Genomic DNA, 13,547 nt, shown 5'->3' with positions numbered 1-13,547 from the left:
CACCCGCCACCCCCGGCCGGGCAGACGCTCACCCACGAGCAAAAGGCTTCGAGGTTTAATAACAAACGTTACAAGAGGTGTAAAACCCCCGGGGGGGGTCGCCCTGCCGCGCTCCCGGACCTGAGGGGTGCAGCCAGCGGCCGCGGGGCCGTCCCCGCCGGGGAGGGCTGGGCAGAGGGCGCGGGCAGGCCCCAGCCGCTCCCCTACTTGAGGTCCATGAAGCGGATGTCCATGATGAGGAGGAAGCTCTTCGGCAGGGGCCGGGGCGCAGGGGAGAGCACGGTGAAGACCTGGCGCTCCAGGTCGATGCCGGTGACGACGATGAAGCCGGCCACGCTGGTCTCCGAGATGTTGTCGTCGGGGCTGTCAGCCGTGCTGACGCTCAGGAGGTGGTGCACCATGTCCCGCCCCGGCGTCACCGGCACCAGCTTCAGCTGGTTGTCTTCCTGCGACATGCCCAGCGGCAGGCAGGAGTCCGGGATGGTGGGAGCCCCCACCTTGTAGATCTTGACGTCGGAGAACTTGACGTCAAAGGCGTGAGGGTAGAAGCAGCCCCGGAAGCCGTAGAAGTACTCCCGGATGCGGTCGTCTCGGCACTCCCGCCGGAAGTCCTTGGAGCGCTCCACCACCCCGCCGGACTTGGGGAGCAAGACGGTGCGCACAAAGTGGGGCAGGTCCCTCTTCAGCTCGTTGTAGAGCCGCTCCTGGTCCAGCACCACCACCACGTCCACCTCGAAGGCGGATGCGGCGTGCACCAGCGCCTGGTAGCCCGAGCCCTTCACCCAGCCACAGGTGTTGATGACGCAGCCGCTCACCGAGGCGCGGCGGTTCACTTCGCAGCGCTGGTTGAAGACGTCGGCCAGGCGGGATGTGATCTGTGGGGGAGACAGGGTGGAGGTATCAGGACAGAGAGACCTTTTGGGGCACCCGCGTCCCCAAACTTCGGCCAGCCCTCTCCAATGCTGTCCCCACCTCCTTCAACACCCCCAAAGCCTCGATTCCCACAGCACTGGCTCCGACTGGCTGCGAAGCTTAGGGGAGCGAGCGGGCAGTCCCTGAACGGCATCAGAGGGGCAGGAGGCCGGTGTGCCAGGCCTCATCCTGCTCTTCGGAGACACAGCAATCCTCTGTCCTGTTCCTAACACGGTTATTTACTGCTAAGGCGCAGGCACAATGCCCAGCTCCTGGGCAGCCACCTGGGACGAAATCCTCCCTTCCCCACCCTCCACCGATAACTGCAAAGGGGCGATTTGCCATGCAGGAGCCTGAAGCCGTTCCTAAAACACGTTACGAGCACTTAAGGGTGCTCTGCTACGGCAGGAGAGCCGCTTTTCTGTCCCAAGGGCTGCCAGGACAAGGGCAGCACAGGGCTGCGGTGGCCTTCAGCCAAACAGGGGCCTCTGTCACCAAAGAGCAGTGGTGGGAGGACTCTGGGGATTCGGGTCAGTTTTTTGGGCATCTTCAGGTTTTTCTTGGGCTTCTTTCCACCCAGGTTTCCATAAACAGAGAGCCAGGCTGCGGGCAGCAGGAAGGGGGGGGTCCCTGCAGGGGAGGGACACTGTGCGGTGACAGCTACCACGCTCTGGCTAACACCGGCTCCACGCGAGAGCGATCAGACTGAGCCTGAGGTTGTGCTCTGCTCCCCTCTCGCCTAATGAGCCCTGCAGGCCGGGCTGGCTTGGCGTGACCTGCGGCTCTGGCTTTGCCTTCCGCAGCCAGCCATGACTCGCAGCCCACAAAAAGCCTGGCGTGGGGGTCGTGGGCGGTGAAAAGCTCAATGGTGGTCCCTCAGCTCCTCCTCTCTGGGCTGAAGAGCTTCTCCCCTGCTCAGGGGGCTCCTCCAGCCCCCCCACCATCTCCATTATGCCTCTCCCCTCACTGCCTCGGCCCTCCCTACATCTCTGTTGAGCTGCAGCACCCAGAATCGGGTGCAGCACTCAAGGTGGGGACGCGACGCAGTCTCGTACAGTGCAAAAGCAATGGGACGATCCCAAGCAGGCAGGGACCTCGGGAGCCCGGCTCCAAACCGGGCCCATTCCCGGGGTGAGACCCCCCCGGGGGCTCCCCACGCTCACCTTGTTGTAGAGCTTGATGTTGGTGCCGGGCGTGGTGGAGCCGAAGTGGTAAACGAGCGGGGCCTGGAGGGAGAAGCCCTCCTCCACGTCAGCCGGCCGCTCGATGTAGAGCGCGCCCATGGTGCCGGGGATGGAGACGGAGCCCTGGCCCACGTCCAGCTCCACGAAGGTGGGCCGGCGCCCCAGGCGCACGGCGTAGTTCAGCAGCAAGCGGCACACGGTCGACTTACCCACGTCGGTGGGTCCCACCACCATGACGCGGGGCCCCCGCTCATCCTCCCGCTCCGCCTGCCGCCGCATCTGCTCCAGGGCCGTGTGGGTGTTGAGGTAGAGCAGCATGGGGGTGTCCTTGGAGACGTAGGCCACCTCGGTGCGGCCGCTGAGCTGGACGGTGCAGCCGTGCCAGGTGAAGACGGCCACCTTGGCGCCGGCGTCGAAGGTGAACTTCTTGTTGCGGGTGAGCTCGGTGCCGAAGACCTCGGCCATGCCGGTGAGCAGCTCCAGCTGCACTGTCTGCGAGGCCTCCACCTCGAAGCGCAGCTCCGTCTCCCGCTCCAGCTCGAACTTGGCCACCTGCTTCTTCTCCTCGCCGCCGTCGTCCGCCATGACGCGCCACCGGGCCTCGCCTGCCCGCTGCGGGGAGGGTGGCGGGTGGGCGGCGGGGCCGGGCCTGCCCCCGAGCCGCCCCCTGGGGCGGCCGGGCGCTGCCCCCGCTCTGCCCTTGCTCGGTGTGGGGGTCCCGACCCTCCCCCGCCCTCAGGCCGTTGCCATGGTGCCTGCGGTGCCCCCCGCCCGCCCCCTCACCCACCTGCCGGGGCCGCCGCGCTTCCGGGCCGGCGGGGCTGCGCCGGAAGTGAGGTCACAGAGGCGCGCCCGCGCGCTCAGCCCGGTGGGCGGGGGGGCTGCGGCGGGGGTTGCCATGGCAGCCGCGCGGGGCCGCCGTGATGACGCCGCGGGGGGGCGGTGGCCCCCGAGAGGCGGAGTCGGGGCCTGCCGCTGCTCTCCGGACTCATTTACATCTCATCTGCATACCGTCCCGGGACCCTGCGCCGGATCCCTTCGCCTCATTTACATCTCATTAGAATGTGCCCACCCGGATCCGCCGGCAGGGGTGCGGGCTCGTTTGCATCTCATTTGCATGTCATTGGCACGCAGCCCCTCCCCCACCCCCCCGCCTGATTTACATCTCATTTGCGTGTGCCCCGGGGGTGACTCCCGGGTGGGGGAGGGCTGGGGACACGGGGGGACGTGGGGGTACCGGGGGGACACGGGGGGACACGGCGGGGGCCAGGGGGCGCCGGCGCCCGCAGCGCGTCCCCGGCGGCGGGGCTGACGTCGGAGGTGCCAGGTGGTGACGCCACGGCGGCGGGGTGCGGGCGGTGACGTCGCGGCGGCTAGGGATGAGTCACGGTGCCGTGATGCAGTCCCCGAGCACGCAGGCCCCCCCCACGGCCGCCCGGTGCCCCCGCCCGGCGCCCGCCCCGGGGACAGCGGCAGCGGCGCAGCGGCAGCGGGGACAGCGGCAGGCGGTGAGCGGCTCCCGGACCCCCTGGCGCCCCCCGGCACCCCAGTGCCTCCCCGGGACCGCCACCGTGTCCCCAGGACTCCCGTGGGCCCCGCCCGGGATCCCCAATATTCCGCCCCGGGCCCCCCATCATGTCCCCCCCGGCACCCCTAACATTAACCCCCGGCCTCCCGTCCAGGGACGCCCAATATCCCCCCCCGGGCCCCCCACCCTCACCAGCCCCTCTATCGTCCCTCCGGGACCCCCAATATCCCTCCCGGGACCCCCAGAACCTTTTAGGAGGAGCCCCAGACCCCGCTTAGGAGGACTCCCCATCCTCTCCCCAGACCCTCGGGCCCCCCTCTGCTCCTCCTTTCTCTTAGGGCCCCCCCCGGTCTCCCCGGGGACGGCAGGGACGGGGCGGTGCCACCCCGCGCTGCCCCTCACTCCTGCGATGAGCTGGCCCCGTCTCAGCTGGCGGGGGGAGGGGCGGAGGGGCCGGGCTGAGAGCTGGCGGTATCGGGGAGGGGGGCCGGGCAGTGCCACCCCCCCTCACCGCCTCCCTTTAACCCTTTGCAGGCCGCCCCCCTTTTCCGCCTCCTTCTCACCTGGGGGGCGCCCGGGGCGGCGGTGCCCCCCCGACCTCGGCGCGGGAGGAACGACGGCTCTCGGCGCTCTGCTGCGCTGCTTCCCCTGCGAGCGGCTCTGCGGGGGGTGCACGGTGCCCCCCGCCCCCCCGCGCCCCCCCGGGGCCCTGCCGCCCGCCATGCCACCCCCCCGGCGCCGCCTGCCCCCCGCTGCCCGCCTGCCCCCCAGGACCTTCCACAGCTACCTGCCCCGCTCCCACCGCACCTACAGCTGCGTCCACTGCCGGGCACACCTAGCCAGGCACGAGGAGCTCATCTCCAAGGTGCCCCCGCGCTGCGCCCGCGGCCCCCACCGCCCCCCACAGCAGGCTGGGACAGCCAGCAAGCCCCCAACAGCGGCCCCGGGGCAGCGAGCATCCCCCCGCGGTGTCCCCAGAGCAGTGAGCTTCCTCCCAAGGTGGCCCTGGGACAGTGAGCGTCCCCCCCGTGGTGCCTCTGGCGTGGCAAGTGTCCCCCCCGTGGTGTCCCCAGGGTGGTGAGCATTCCCTCCGCGTTGTCCTCGAGGTGGGGACATTCCCCCATGGCGGTAAGCATTGCCCCGGTGTCCCCAGAGTAGCAAGTGTCCCCCCCCCCGGTGTCCTGGGGGTGGCAGGTGTCCCCTATGGTGCCCCCATGGAGCTGACCATCTCCTCTCGGTGTCCCTGGGGTGGCGAGTGTCCTGCCACAGCGTCCCCGGGCTGGCGCATTGCATGGTGGCGATGCAGTGGGGCCCGGGGGACACGGGCGGCCCAGGGGACGTGGGGCCCAGACGGTGACTCGTGCCATGTCCCCACAGTCCTTCCAGGGCAGCCATGGCCGTGCCTACCTGTTCAACTCCGTGTGAGTACCACCGGGGACGGCGGCCGTGGGCGGGGGGTGCCAGCGGGGGGCCCCCGGGCTATGGGTACCGGGGAGTCACCCAGGGCTGTCCTGGCCGTGCCGGGCTGAGCCATGCCAGGCTGTGCCATGCCGGGCTGTGCTGGCCGGTACCCGGCGGTGGCCCACCCCCAGCTCTCCGGGCACAGGGTGAACGTGGGCTGTGGCCCGGCGGAGCAGCGGCTGCTACTGACGGGGCTGCACTCGGTGGCTGACATCTTCTGCCAGAGCTGCAAGACCACCCTGGGCTGGAAATATGTGAGTGCCCCCGCGCCCAGCACCCCCACCCTGCTGCGGGCACTGCCCCGGGCACCCCAACCCTTGCCGTGGGCACCAGCCGGGGCACCCTCAGCCCAACCCCATGGCCCGGGCACCGGCATGGGCACCCCATCGGGGCACAGGGGGGTCTCACGCCATCTCCTGTAGGAGCAGGCCTTCGAGAGCAGCCAGAAGTACAAGGAGGGGAAGTTCATCATCGAGATGTCACACATGGTGAAGGAGAATGGCTGGGACTGAGGGGCACGGCGGGGGCACCCCCACCCAGCAGCACCCCGGCCCCGGCGGGCACCCGTGCTGGGGTGCTGGCAGTGGGTGCCCCCGGCTTGGCACCTTCCCCGGTGCCCCATGGGCACCTGGTGCCAGCCAGAGCCCCCCGGGGGTGCGGTGCCCATCACCAGCACGCAGTGGCTGCGGGGCTTTTCTAGGGCAATAAAGGCTTTTTTTTTTTTAGGATGGCGCTGGGTGTCACTTGCTCTGGTGCTGCCACCTCCCCTGGCTCAGCCCTGGCTCCCTGGGGTGATGCCTGCCACGCAGCTGGGGCCCCCGTGGGCACCCTGGCGTGGATGGGGACGTCCCTGATAGCCCGAACTTGCCCCCCAGCACCCGCGCCGTCCCGTCCCCTCCCCACGCGCAGGAGCCGTGCAGTGGTCAGTGCGTTTATTGGGGCCTCAGGCCCGAGCTGATGGGGAAACTGAGGCAGCAGGGGGAGTGGGGGTGCAGGGACCCCATACTGTCCTGTGCAGCTGGGGCGGAGTGAAGGGTGGGGAGATGGGGGAGGGAATGGGGGGCAGATGGGGGAGGGAGGGGTGGGGAGATGGGGGAGGTGGGGAAGGAGGGAGGGAGAGAGGGAGAACTGGAGGGAAGGAGGGACAGGGAGGAATGGGAGGAGGGAAGGAAAGAGGGAGGGAGGAAGGGAAAAGAGGGAAGGATGGAGGCTGGAGGGTGGTTGGAAGGAAAGAGGGAGGGAGGGGATAAGAAAGGAGGGAGGGAGAAAGAGAGGAGAGGAAGGAGGGAGGGACAAGGGATGGAGGGAGGGAAAAGAAGGAGGGATAGAGGGAGGGAGGGGATAAGAAAGGAGGGAGGGAGAAAGAGGAGAGGAAGGAGGGAGGGACAAGGGATGGAGGGAGGGAAAAGAAGGAGGTATGAAGGGAGAGAAGGAGGGGAGGAAGGAGGGAGGGAGGAAAGTAGGGACAAGGCAAGGAGGGAAGGAGGGAGGGAGGGAGGCGTGAGAGGAGGGAGGACAGGAGGCAGGGGCGGGCAGGGGTCAGGGCTGGGGGTCGCTGAGGCGGCCCATGAAGAGCGGGACGGCGCCGGCATCGTGCCAGAGGATGAAGAGGAAGGGGCGCAGGGCCTCCAGCAGCAGGGCCGTGCGGGCCACCGAGGTGGCCATGGCGCCCGCTGCCTCCACGCCGGCCTCGTCCAGCACCAGCACTGCCCGGTGCCGCGCTGCGTCCACCGCCACCGCCGGGCCCCACGCCAGCCCGCACAGCTCCGCGTCCAGGAACAGCCCGTAGTCTGCAGCACCCATCCTCAGCACCACCCCCGTGGGGACATGGGGGACACCGGGGATGGACGCCGGGGGCCATGGGGATATGGGTGCAGAGGGGGCACTAGGGACATGGGGGGCACTGAGGAGCCTTGGGGACACTGGGGATGTGGGGGACAGTAGGGGCACACTGGGGACATCAGGGGCAAGGGGGCTATGGGGGGCACCGGGGGACACCAATGGACGTGGGGGACACCAGGGAGATGGGGGATATTGGGGATATTGGGGATGCTGGGGACACCAGAGGCAGCAGGGGTAATCCAGAGACACTGGGGGACCCTGGGGACAAGGGGGACATTATGGGCACTGGGGGCATATCAGGGGCATATCAGGGGCACTGGGGACATGGGGGACACAGGGGCACTGGGGGACCCTGGGGACACCAAAGGCATGGGGACACTGGAGATATTGGGGCCCCTGGGGAAAGGGACCTGCAGAGGGACCCAGGGAGGGGCCAGTGGCATCTTGCAGGGAGTGACATCATCGCACATTACCTCCTGCGCAGGAAGTGACATCACCCCTAGCCCACCCAGCCCAAGCAGTGATGTCAGGGGCAGGCCCCAGGGCGGGGGGGTCGGTGGCCTTACCCATGTCGTGGACCAGGGCCACCACGTCCAGGGCGAGGTCGAGGCGCAGGCGGGGCAGGGCCAGGGCAGTGGCCTGGGGGGGGGTGCGGGCCGCCCGCCGCAGCAGCCCCAGGAAGGTGGGGGGGTCCAGCGCCCGCTCCAGGGCCCCCAGCGCCCCCGGGGGTCCCCGCGGCACCAGCACCACAAGGCTCAGGCCCCCGCTCAGCTCCAGCCGCCCCACCTGCAGGACAGACCCAGCCCTCAGTGCCACCGCAATGACGTCACAGCCTGGCAGCCCCCTAGTGCCGCCACAGTGACGTCACAGCCCGGCAGCCCCCCAGTGCCACCACAGTGACGTCACCGCCCGGCAGCCCCCCGGTGCCACTGCAGTGACGTCACAGCCTGGCAGCCCCCTAGTGCCACCACAGTGACGTCACAGCCCGGCACTCCTCCAGTGCCACTGCAGTGACATCACAGCCTGGCATCCTCCCCCAGTGTCAGGGGAATGACATCACAGCTCAGCATCCCCCTCAGTGCCACTGCAGTGACCTCACAGCCCGGCACCCCCCTAGTGTCACCGCAGTGACGTCACAGCCCGGCAGCCCCCCCAGTGCCACTGCAGTGACGTCACAGCCCGGCAGCCCCCTAGTGCCACCGCAGTGACATCACAGCCTGGCATCCTCCCCCAGTGTCAGGGGAACGACATCACAGCTCAGCATCCCCCTCAGTGCCACTGCAGTGACCTCACAGCCTGGCATCCCCCTCAGTGCGGCCGCAGCGATGTCACAGCCTGGCATCCTTCCTGAGTTCCACGGGAGTGATGTCACAGCCCGGCACCTCCTCAGTGCCATGGCAGCGATGTCACAGCCCGCGCCCCCAGCGCCAGGCAGGGGGGTCCCGGCCAGCGGGAGGTACCTGGACCTGCAGGCGGGGGTCGGTGAAGGAGGCCACCGGGTACTTCTTGCTGGTCATGGTGGGCACCAGGCGGGGGGGACGCCCGGGGCGCAGGAAGGGCAGCGGCACCGTCTGCTTGGCTTCCAGCGGCGTGCGCCAGGCGGCTGCAGGGACATGGCACTGGGGCTGCGGGGCACAGGGCGCACAGGGCGGCTGCCGCACAGGGCACCCTCGGGCTCAGACCCACGCCAGATCCCGGGCGGATCCTGGGGAAGATCTCGAGGGCAGATCCCTGAGCCGCTTCCCCTGAGCAAGTCCCAGGGCAGGCCCCAGGGCAGATCCTGGGGCAGACCCCTGAGCCTATCCCCAGGTAGATCCCAGGACAGGTCCCAGGGCAGATCCCGGGGCAGACCCCTGAGCCTATCCCCAGGTAGATCCCAGGACAGTTCCCAGGGCAGATCCCGGGGCAGCCCCCTGAACCGATCCCCAGATAGATCCTAGGACAGATCTCAGGGCAGATCCCGGGGCAGATCCCTGAGCCAATCCTCAGGTAGATCCCAGGGCAGATCCCAGGACAGATCCATCCCAGGGCAGATCCTGGGGCAGAACCTAGGGCAGACCCCTGAGCCAATCCCCAGGTAGATCCCAGGGCAGATCCCGGGGCAGCTCCAGGGGCAGATCCCATCCCCGGGGCCATACCCTGGAGGTGGACGGCGCTGAGCAGCAGCAGGCGGGGCTGGGGGGGCAGCGCAGGCAGGAGGCCGGGCAGCAGCCCCCGGCTGGCCCCACGCACCCACTCGTTGACATGCAGCAGGTCCAGGCTCTCGTTGCCACTCAGTGCCCGCGGGTGGGCGCCGTAGAAGTGCCACGACTCGTTGAGGAAGCGGGGCCGGAGGCGCAGCCCTGCCCGGCGGCACAGCCAGCGTCAGCCCCATGCCCGCCTGGCATCAGTGGCCCCACTAGCCTCCGGCCACCCACCTCACCTGGGTGGTGGAAGATCTGTGCAGCGGAGAAGAGGCCAGGCGCGCTGGCAAGCTGCCGCAGGGCGCCGTGAACGCAGGCCAACTCCGGCGGGTACGCCAAGATGGTGCCCAGGCGCTCACGGGTCTCGCCGCGGGCGCCTGCGGGCACAGAGGAAGCTCAGCGAGGTGCCCACGGGTGCGCTCGCTGCTCTGGGCGGTGCCCACAGCAGTGCCCATAGCAGTGATGAGGGCAGTGCCCACAGCAGCGCCCACGGCAGCACCCACAGCAGCGCCAGTGGCATGGCAGAGCCCATGGCGGTGCCGGTGGCAGTGGTGGTGCCCGCGGGCAGCCCCTCACCCAGCAGGAGGTGCGAGAGCCCCATGGCCACGTTGATAGGGGAGAAGAGCAGGTTGGCATCCGGTTGGGCAGCCTCTGCCATGTGCTGGTAGAAGCGGAGGGCGAAGGTGCCCAGCGCCTCGGCCACAGCCACCCGCTGCTCCCCTGTGGGTGCCCCGCAGGCCTCAGTCAGCTCCTCGTCCCCAGGGCACGGCGGGGCGCTGGTGCCCGGGGTGCTGGGGGGTCCCTGGGTGGTGGTGGGTGCGGGTGCTGCCGTGCTCCCGTTGGACGTGGTGCCCGGCTCCTCAGGTGCTCCCCGAGGCTCCTCAGGGCCAGGGGGGTCTGTGGCCTTGAGGGGGGCATCCAAGCCGGGCAGCTCCTCAGGGTGGGCACGGGGAGTGGGCACAGGCAGGACAGGTGCTCCCACATCTCCCGACGGGCCTGGGCCAGGATGGGGGGGCAGCGGCGGCGTCGGGTGCTGTCTGAGCAGCTTCAGCTGGCTGGGAGAGGCCTCCAGCATGGGCACCTGGGCACGGGGACCTGGGTGAGGCTGGGCAGGGGGGCACCCAGACAGGGGACTCAGGTGAGGGTGGGCAGTGAGGCATCTGGGCACAGGGAGCCCATGTCCCTGGGCCACACTTACCAGGGTGACAGTGGCCGTGGCTGTGGCCACCAGCCACACCAGGGGCAGCCAGAGCATCGTGGTGGGCGTCCTGCTGGACAAGCACGGGTCAAGGGCTTGAAAGGCACCCAGTACCCCCACCCCAGCTCCCAGCACCCCACCTCGGCACCCAACACCCTCCCACCCGACCCCGGCACCCTGCACCCCCATTCCCTGCACCGCCTGCACCCCCACCCTGTGTACCCCCACTCAGGGGTGCCCCCCAGTCTGACACCCCCCGGGGAGCTGGGTGCGGGGGGGCAGGAGGAGGCAGCACCCTGGGCCCACCTGGGTGCCCTGCGGGTCGGGTCCCTGTGTGTCCAGCCGGGCGCAGGGGGGATCTGGCCGGATCCGACCCTGCCTGGTTAAAGATTAAGGAGGGCGGCAGGCAGCTGCCAAGGCTTCCCGTAAATCAGCCGGGCCAGCAGCCAGGGGGGTGCCCGGGGCAGCCAGGAGGGGCGGGCGCAGGCGCCCGTGGCAGGATGTGGCCCCCCCGTCCCTTCCAGCCCCGCGTCCTGCTCTGCTCCCGGCGCTGGAGGACCAACCCGTTGGGGCAGACACCCTTTGGGAGGTGGAGTGGGGTGCTCTAGCTGCTCAACTGCCCCCTCTCTAGGACCCCCGTGGTGACAAGGGGTGCTCTAGCTGCTCAGCAGCCCCTTCTCTATGACCTCTGTGGTGACAAGGGGCAGTCTTGCCACTGAAGCTCCAGCTCAAGCTCCCTGTCCTTGTCTCTCTGATCCTGCAGTGACCTGGGAGGAGCCCCAGGTGATGTGACCCCCCCAGGGTCCCTCCCTCCACATTTCTCTGCTGCCTGGGGCGGGGTAGGGACCATCTAGCCCCTCCAGCATTGGCCAAGGGAGGTCCTTGGTACACCCCTGTCCCCACAGCACGGGGATGATCTGAAGGTCTGCCTGCCCCACACCTCTCCAGCACCTGGAGCACCTTGCTCCAGGAGAGTCTGGCCCCTCTTATATCAACTCTATGATCTCCTCCACCTGGTGCCAGGCTTGGGACTGGGGGGGGTGGAGTCCCCACGGAGCCCTCCCACTGCAGAAGTAGGAAGGCCCAACCTCTGCCTCCAGGCAGCCAGCTGTCCTCCCAGCTTTCGCCCCACTCCCAGCAGGCCCTGGGGCAGGGACACCTCTGGGCCTCCCACCCCGCCCACGCCCGCCCGGGGCAGGTCGGGCCCCTCACTGGCAAGCTCTGTGGCCCCAGGCTACCCAAGGCCTGTTTGGCCCCTCATCCCGACCCATCTCTATGGCCCCAGGCCGCCCAAGGCCTGCCTGCCCCCACCCCACAACCCCGTGCTCGGGGCGGGGCTGGAGCAGCTTGCCCCGCCTCCCCGGGGCGTGGCCTGGTGAAGCCCCGCCCAAGGCGCTGGGCATTGAGGGCCATGGCCGGGAGGATCGCCAGGGTGGGTAGGGCCGTACCCCCGTACCGGCACCGGGGGTTCGGACCGGGCTGCGGGGGTCGCGGGTGTCAGCACCGAGCGGTGCGAGCAGCGGGGTGGGGAGTGGCCGAAGGATGCCGATCTCGGGGTGCGGGGGCCGCGGTACCGGGGTGCCGGGGATGCTGGTGCGGGTTCTGGGGTGCGGAGGGTGCGAGGGGTGTGAGGGTGCGGGGGGTGTGGGGACGGCGGTACCGGGGTGGAGGGTCCCCGGCGCTGGGTGCCGGTGCGGGGGGTGCGGGGGATGCCCACCCCCCCGCGGAGCGACGCGCTCCGGTTTCGTTTCCCCGGCGGGGCGTGGCTTGGAGATGGCCCCGCCCATGGGGCGCGTTCAGGGAGGCAGCACCGCTCCGGGGAGGGCGTGTCCCGGATGGCGGCCCCGCCCACGAAGGCGTGTCCCGTGGTGCGGCCCCGCCCGGGAGCGTGTCCCGGGAGGCGGCCCCGCCTATGGGGGGCGTGTCCCGGGAGCCGGCCCCGCCTATGGGGGGCGCGTCCCGGGAGCCGGCCCCGCCTATGGGGGGCGCGTCCCGGGAGGCCCCGCCCAGTGACCCGCCCCCCGCAGGAGCTGGAGGAGGCGCGGCGCTGGGGCGGGGCCCGCGAGCTGCGGCCGCTGGAGGGCGACGTGCTGCGCTGGGGGGGGCTGCTGCTGCCCGTGCGTGGGGTCCAGGGGGTCCTGAGGGCACAGGGGCTCCCCTGGCGAGCGAGGGGTGGGGGTGTGGGGGGGCCCCTGGGCACGGGGGGGCTAGGGGCGAGGGGGGTCCCCTGGGGGGCTTGGGAGGACTGCGGGGGCACAGGGGGCCTGGAGGGGAGATGGGCCCCTGGGGGCACGGGGGGTCCCTTGGGGACATGGGGGCGAGGGGGGTCTCCTGGGGGGCACTAAGTGGGTGTCCCTATCAGGGCAACATGGAGGAGGGTCCCGTGGGGATGCTGTGTGGGGACCCTGGGGTCCTGGGCTGGGGGCACTGGGTGGGGGTTCCCCTCCTGCGGGGCTCAGGCTGGGGGGGGTCCAGGGCGGCACTGGGTGTCAGGGCTGGGACAGGGGCCGCCCCCATGGATGCTATGGCGGAGGGGTCTGAGGTGCCCCCCCCCGACAGAACAACCCCCCGTACAACATGGGCGCCTTCCGCTTCGAGCTGACCTTCTCCCCTCACCACCCGCTGGTCCCCCCCCGCGCCACCCTCCGCACCAGCATCTACCACCCCGGCGTGGACCCTGACGGCCGTGTCTGCCAGCCCCTCACCTCCGCCCAGCGCTGGATGCCCACCACCCGCGCTGTCCAGGGTGGGCACCATGGGGATCGGGGGGGCACAGCAGGAGGAGGTGCCCGCCCTGACCCCCCCGTGGTGCCCGCAGTGCTGCAGGACCTGCTGCTGCTGCTGGACAGCCCGGACCCCCAGCGGGTGCTACGGCAGGATCTGGCCCGCGAGCTCCAGGACCAGCCCGAGGTTTTCTGGCGCCGGGCGGAGGAACACACCCGGTGCCACGCCGAGACACGCCCTCCTGACCCCCGCGGCCCCTGAGCCCCCCACACCCAGGGGCATCCCGGCTTCTCCCCTCCCTCTCTGCGCCAGCCAGGGCTGGCTGTGGCATCGCCCCCGCCGTGGTCTTGGAGCCTGGGCACGGGGGCCCGGCCTGGCACCATGGGGGGGCCCTGGCGCCCTACGGGGGCCACCCCACCCGGGACATAAGCTCATAAATTTACTCCCACTCCTGCTTTGGCTCCGTGACTGGGACAGCTGGGGACACCGGGGGGGCGCTGCCCACTGTGTGCCAG

At 70.2% G+C, this 13,547-nt stretch overlaps 4 protein-coding genes across 7 annotated transcripts; 2 read left to right on the top strand and 2 right to left on the bottom strand.

Annotated features, from left to right (window-relative positions):
- Positions 1 to 41: 41 nt before the first annotated feature.
- CLP1 (cleavage factor polyribonucleotide kinase subunit 1) lies at positions 42 to 2,988 on the bottom strand. Of its 2 annotated transcripts, XM_075163762.1 has the most exons (3): positions 2,884 to 2,988; positions 2,076 to 2,708; positions 42 to 875 (listed from the first exon to the last, which is right to left on the bottom strand). In XM_075163762.1, exons 2-3 carry the CDS (start codon positions 2,679 to 2,681, stop codon positions 204 to 206), a joined length of 1,278 nt encoding a protein of 425 aa, XP_075019863.1. In that variant the 5' UTR covers positions 2,682 to 2,708; positions 2,884 to 2,988; the 3' UTR covers positions 42 to 203. The 2 variants fall into 2 exon arrangements, with proteins under 2 accessions (XP_075019863.1, XP_075019864.1); XM_075163763.1 differs by lacking the exon at positions 2,884 to 2,988 and having other exon boundaries at positions 2,076 to 2,818.
- Positions 2,989 to 3,563: 575 nt separating this feature from the next.
- On the top strand, positions 3,564 to 5,808 carry YPEL4 (yippee like 4). The gene is made up of 5 exons (XM_075163767.1): positions 3,564 to 3,604; positions 4,159 to 4,489; positions 5,002 to 5,045; positions 5,231 to 5,339; positions 5,508 to 5,808. Exons 2-5 carry the CDS (start codon positions 4,346 to 4,348, stop codon positions 5,595 to 5,597), a joined length of 387 nt encoding a protein of 128 aa, XP_075019868.1. The 5' UTR covers positions 3,564 to 3,604; positions 4,159 to 4,345; the 3' UTR covers positions 5,598 to 5,808.
- A 192-nt stretch (positions 5,809 to 6,000) lies between these two features.
- On the bottom strand, positions 6,001 to 11,591 carry SERPING1 (serpin family G member 1). Of its 3 annotated transcripts, XM_075163760.1 has the most exons (8): positions 10,615 to 11,591; positions 10,309 to 10,378; positions 9,687 to 10,191; positions 9,350 to 9,487; positions 9,066 to 9,269; positions 8,388 to 8,530; positions 7,494 to 7,713; positions 6,535 to 6,875 (listed from the first exon to the last, which is right to left on the bottom strand). In XM_075163760.1, exons 2-8 carry the CDS (start codon positions 10,363 to 10,365, stop codon positions 6,625 to 6,627), a joined length of 1,518 nt encoding a protein of 505 aa, XP_075019861.1. In that variant the 5' UTR covers positions 10,366 to 10,378; positions 10,615 to 11,591; the 3' UTR covers positions 6,535 to 6,624. The 3 variants fall into 3 exon arrangements, with proteins under 3 accessions (XP_075019858.1, XP_075019861.1, XP_075019860.1); XM_075163757.1 differs by having other exon boundaries at positions 6,001 to 6,875; positions 8,388 to 9,269; XM_075163759.1 differs by lacking the exon at positions 6,535 to 6,875 and having other exon boundaries at positions 7,453 to 7,713; positions 8,388 to 9,269.
- A 75-nt stretch (positions 11,592 to 11,666) lies between these two features.
- LOC142088410 (ubiquitin-conjugating enzyme E2 L5-like) lies at positions 11,667 to 13,485 on the top strand. Its single transcript, XM_075163765.1, has 4 exons — positions 11,667 to 11,740; positions 12,336 to 12,425; positions 12,868 to 13,054; positions 13,127 to 13,485. Exons 1-4 carry the CDS (start codon positions 11,720 to 11,722, stop codon positions 13,291 to 13,293), a joined length of 465 nt encoding a protein of 154 aa, XP_075019866.1. The 5' UTR covers positions 11,667 to 11,719; the 3' UTR covers positions 13,294 to 13,485.
- Positions 13,486 to 13,547: the final 62 nt, after the last annotated feature.

Source organism: Calonectris borealis, chromosome 14 (genome assembly GCF_964195595.1).
Source record: "Calonectris borealis chromosome 14, bCalBor7.hap1.2, whole genome shotgun sequence".
In the NCBI taxonomy this organism is placed as follows: domain Eukaryota; kingdom Metazoa; phylum Chordata; class Aves; order Procellariiformes; family Procellariidae; genus Calonectris; species Calonectris borealis.
The sequence above is the reverse complement of the archived record's forward strand: the minus strand, read 5'-3'. Positions and strand labels throughout refer to the sequence as shown.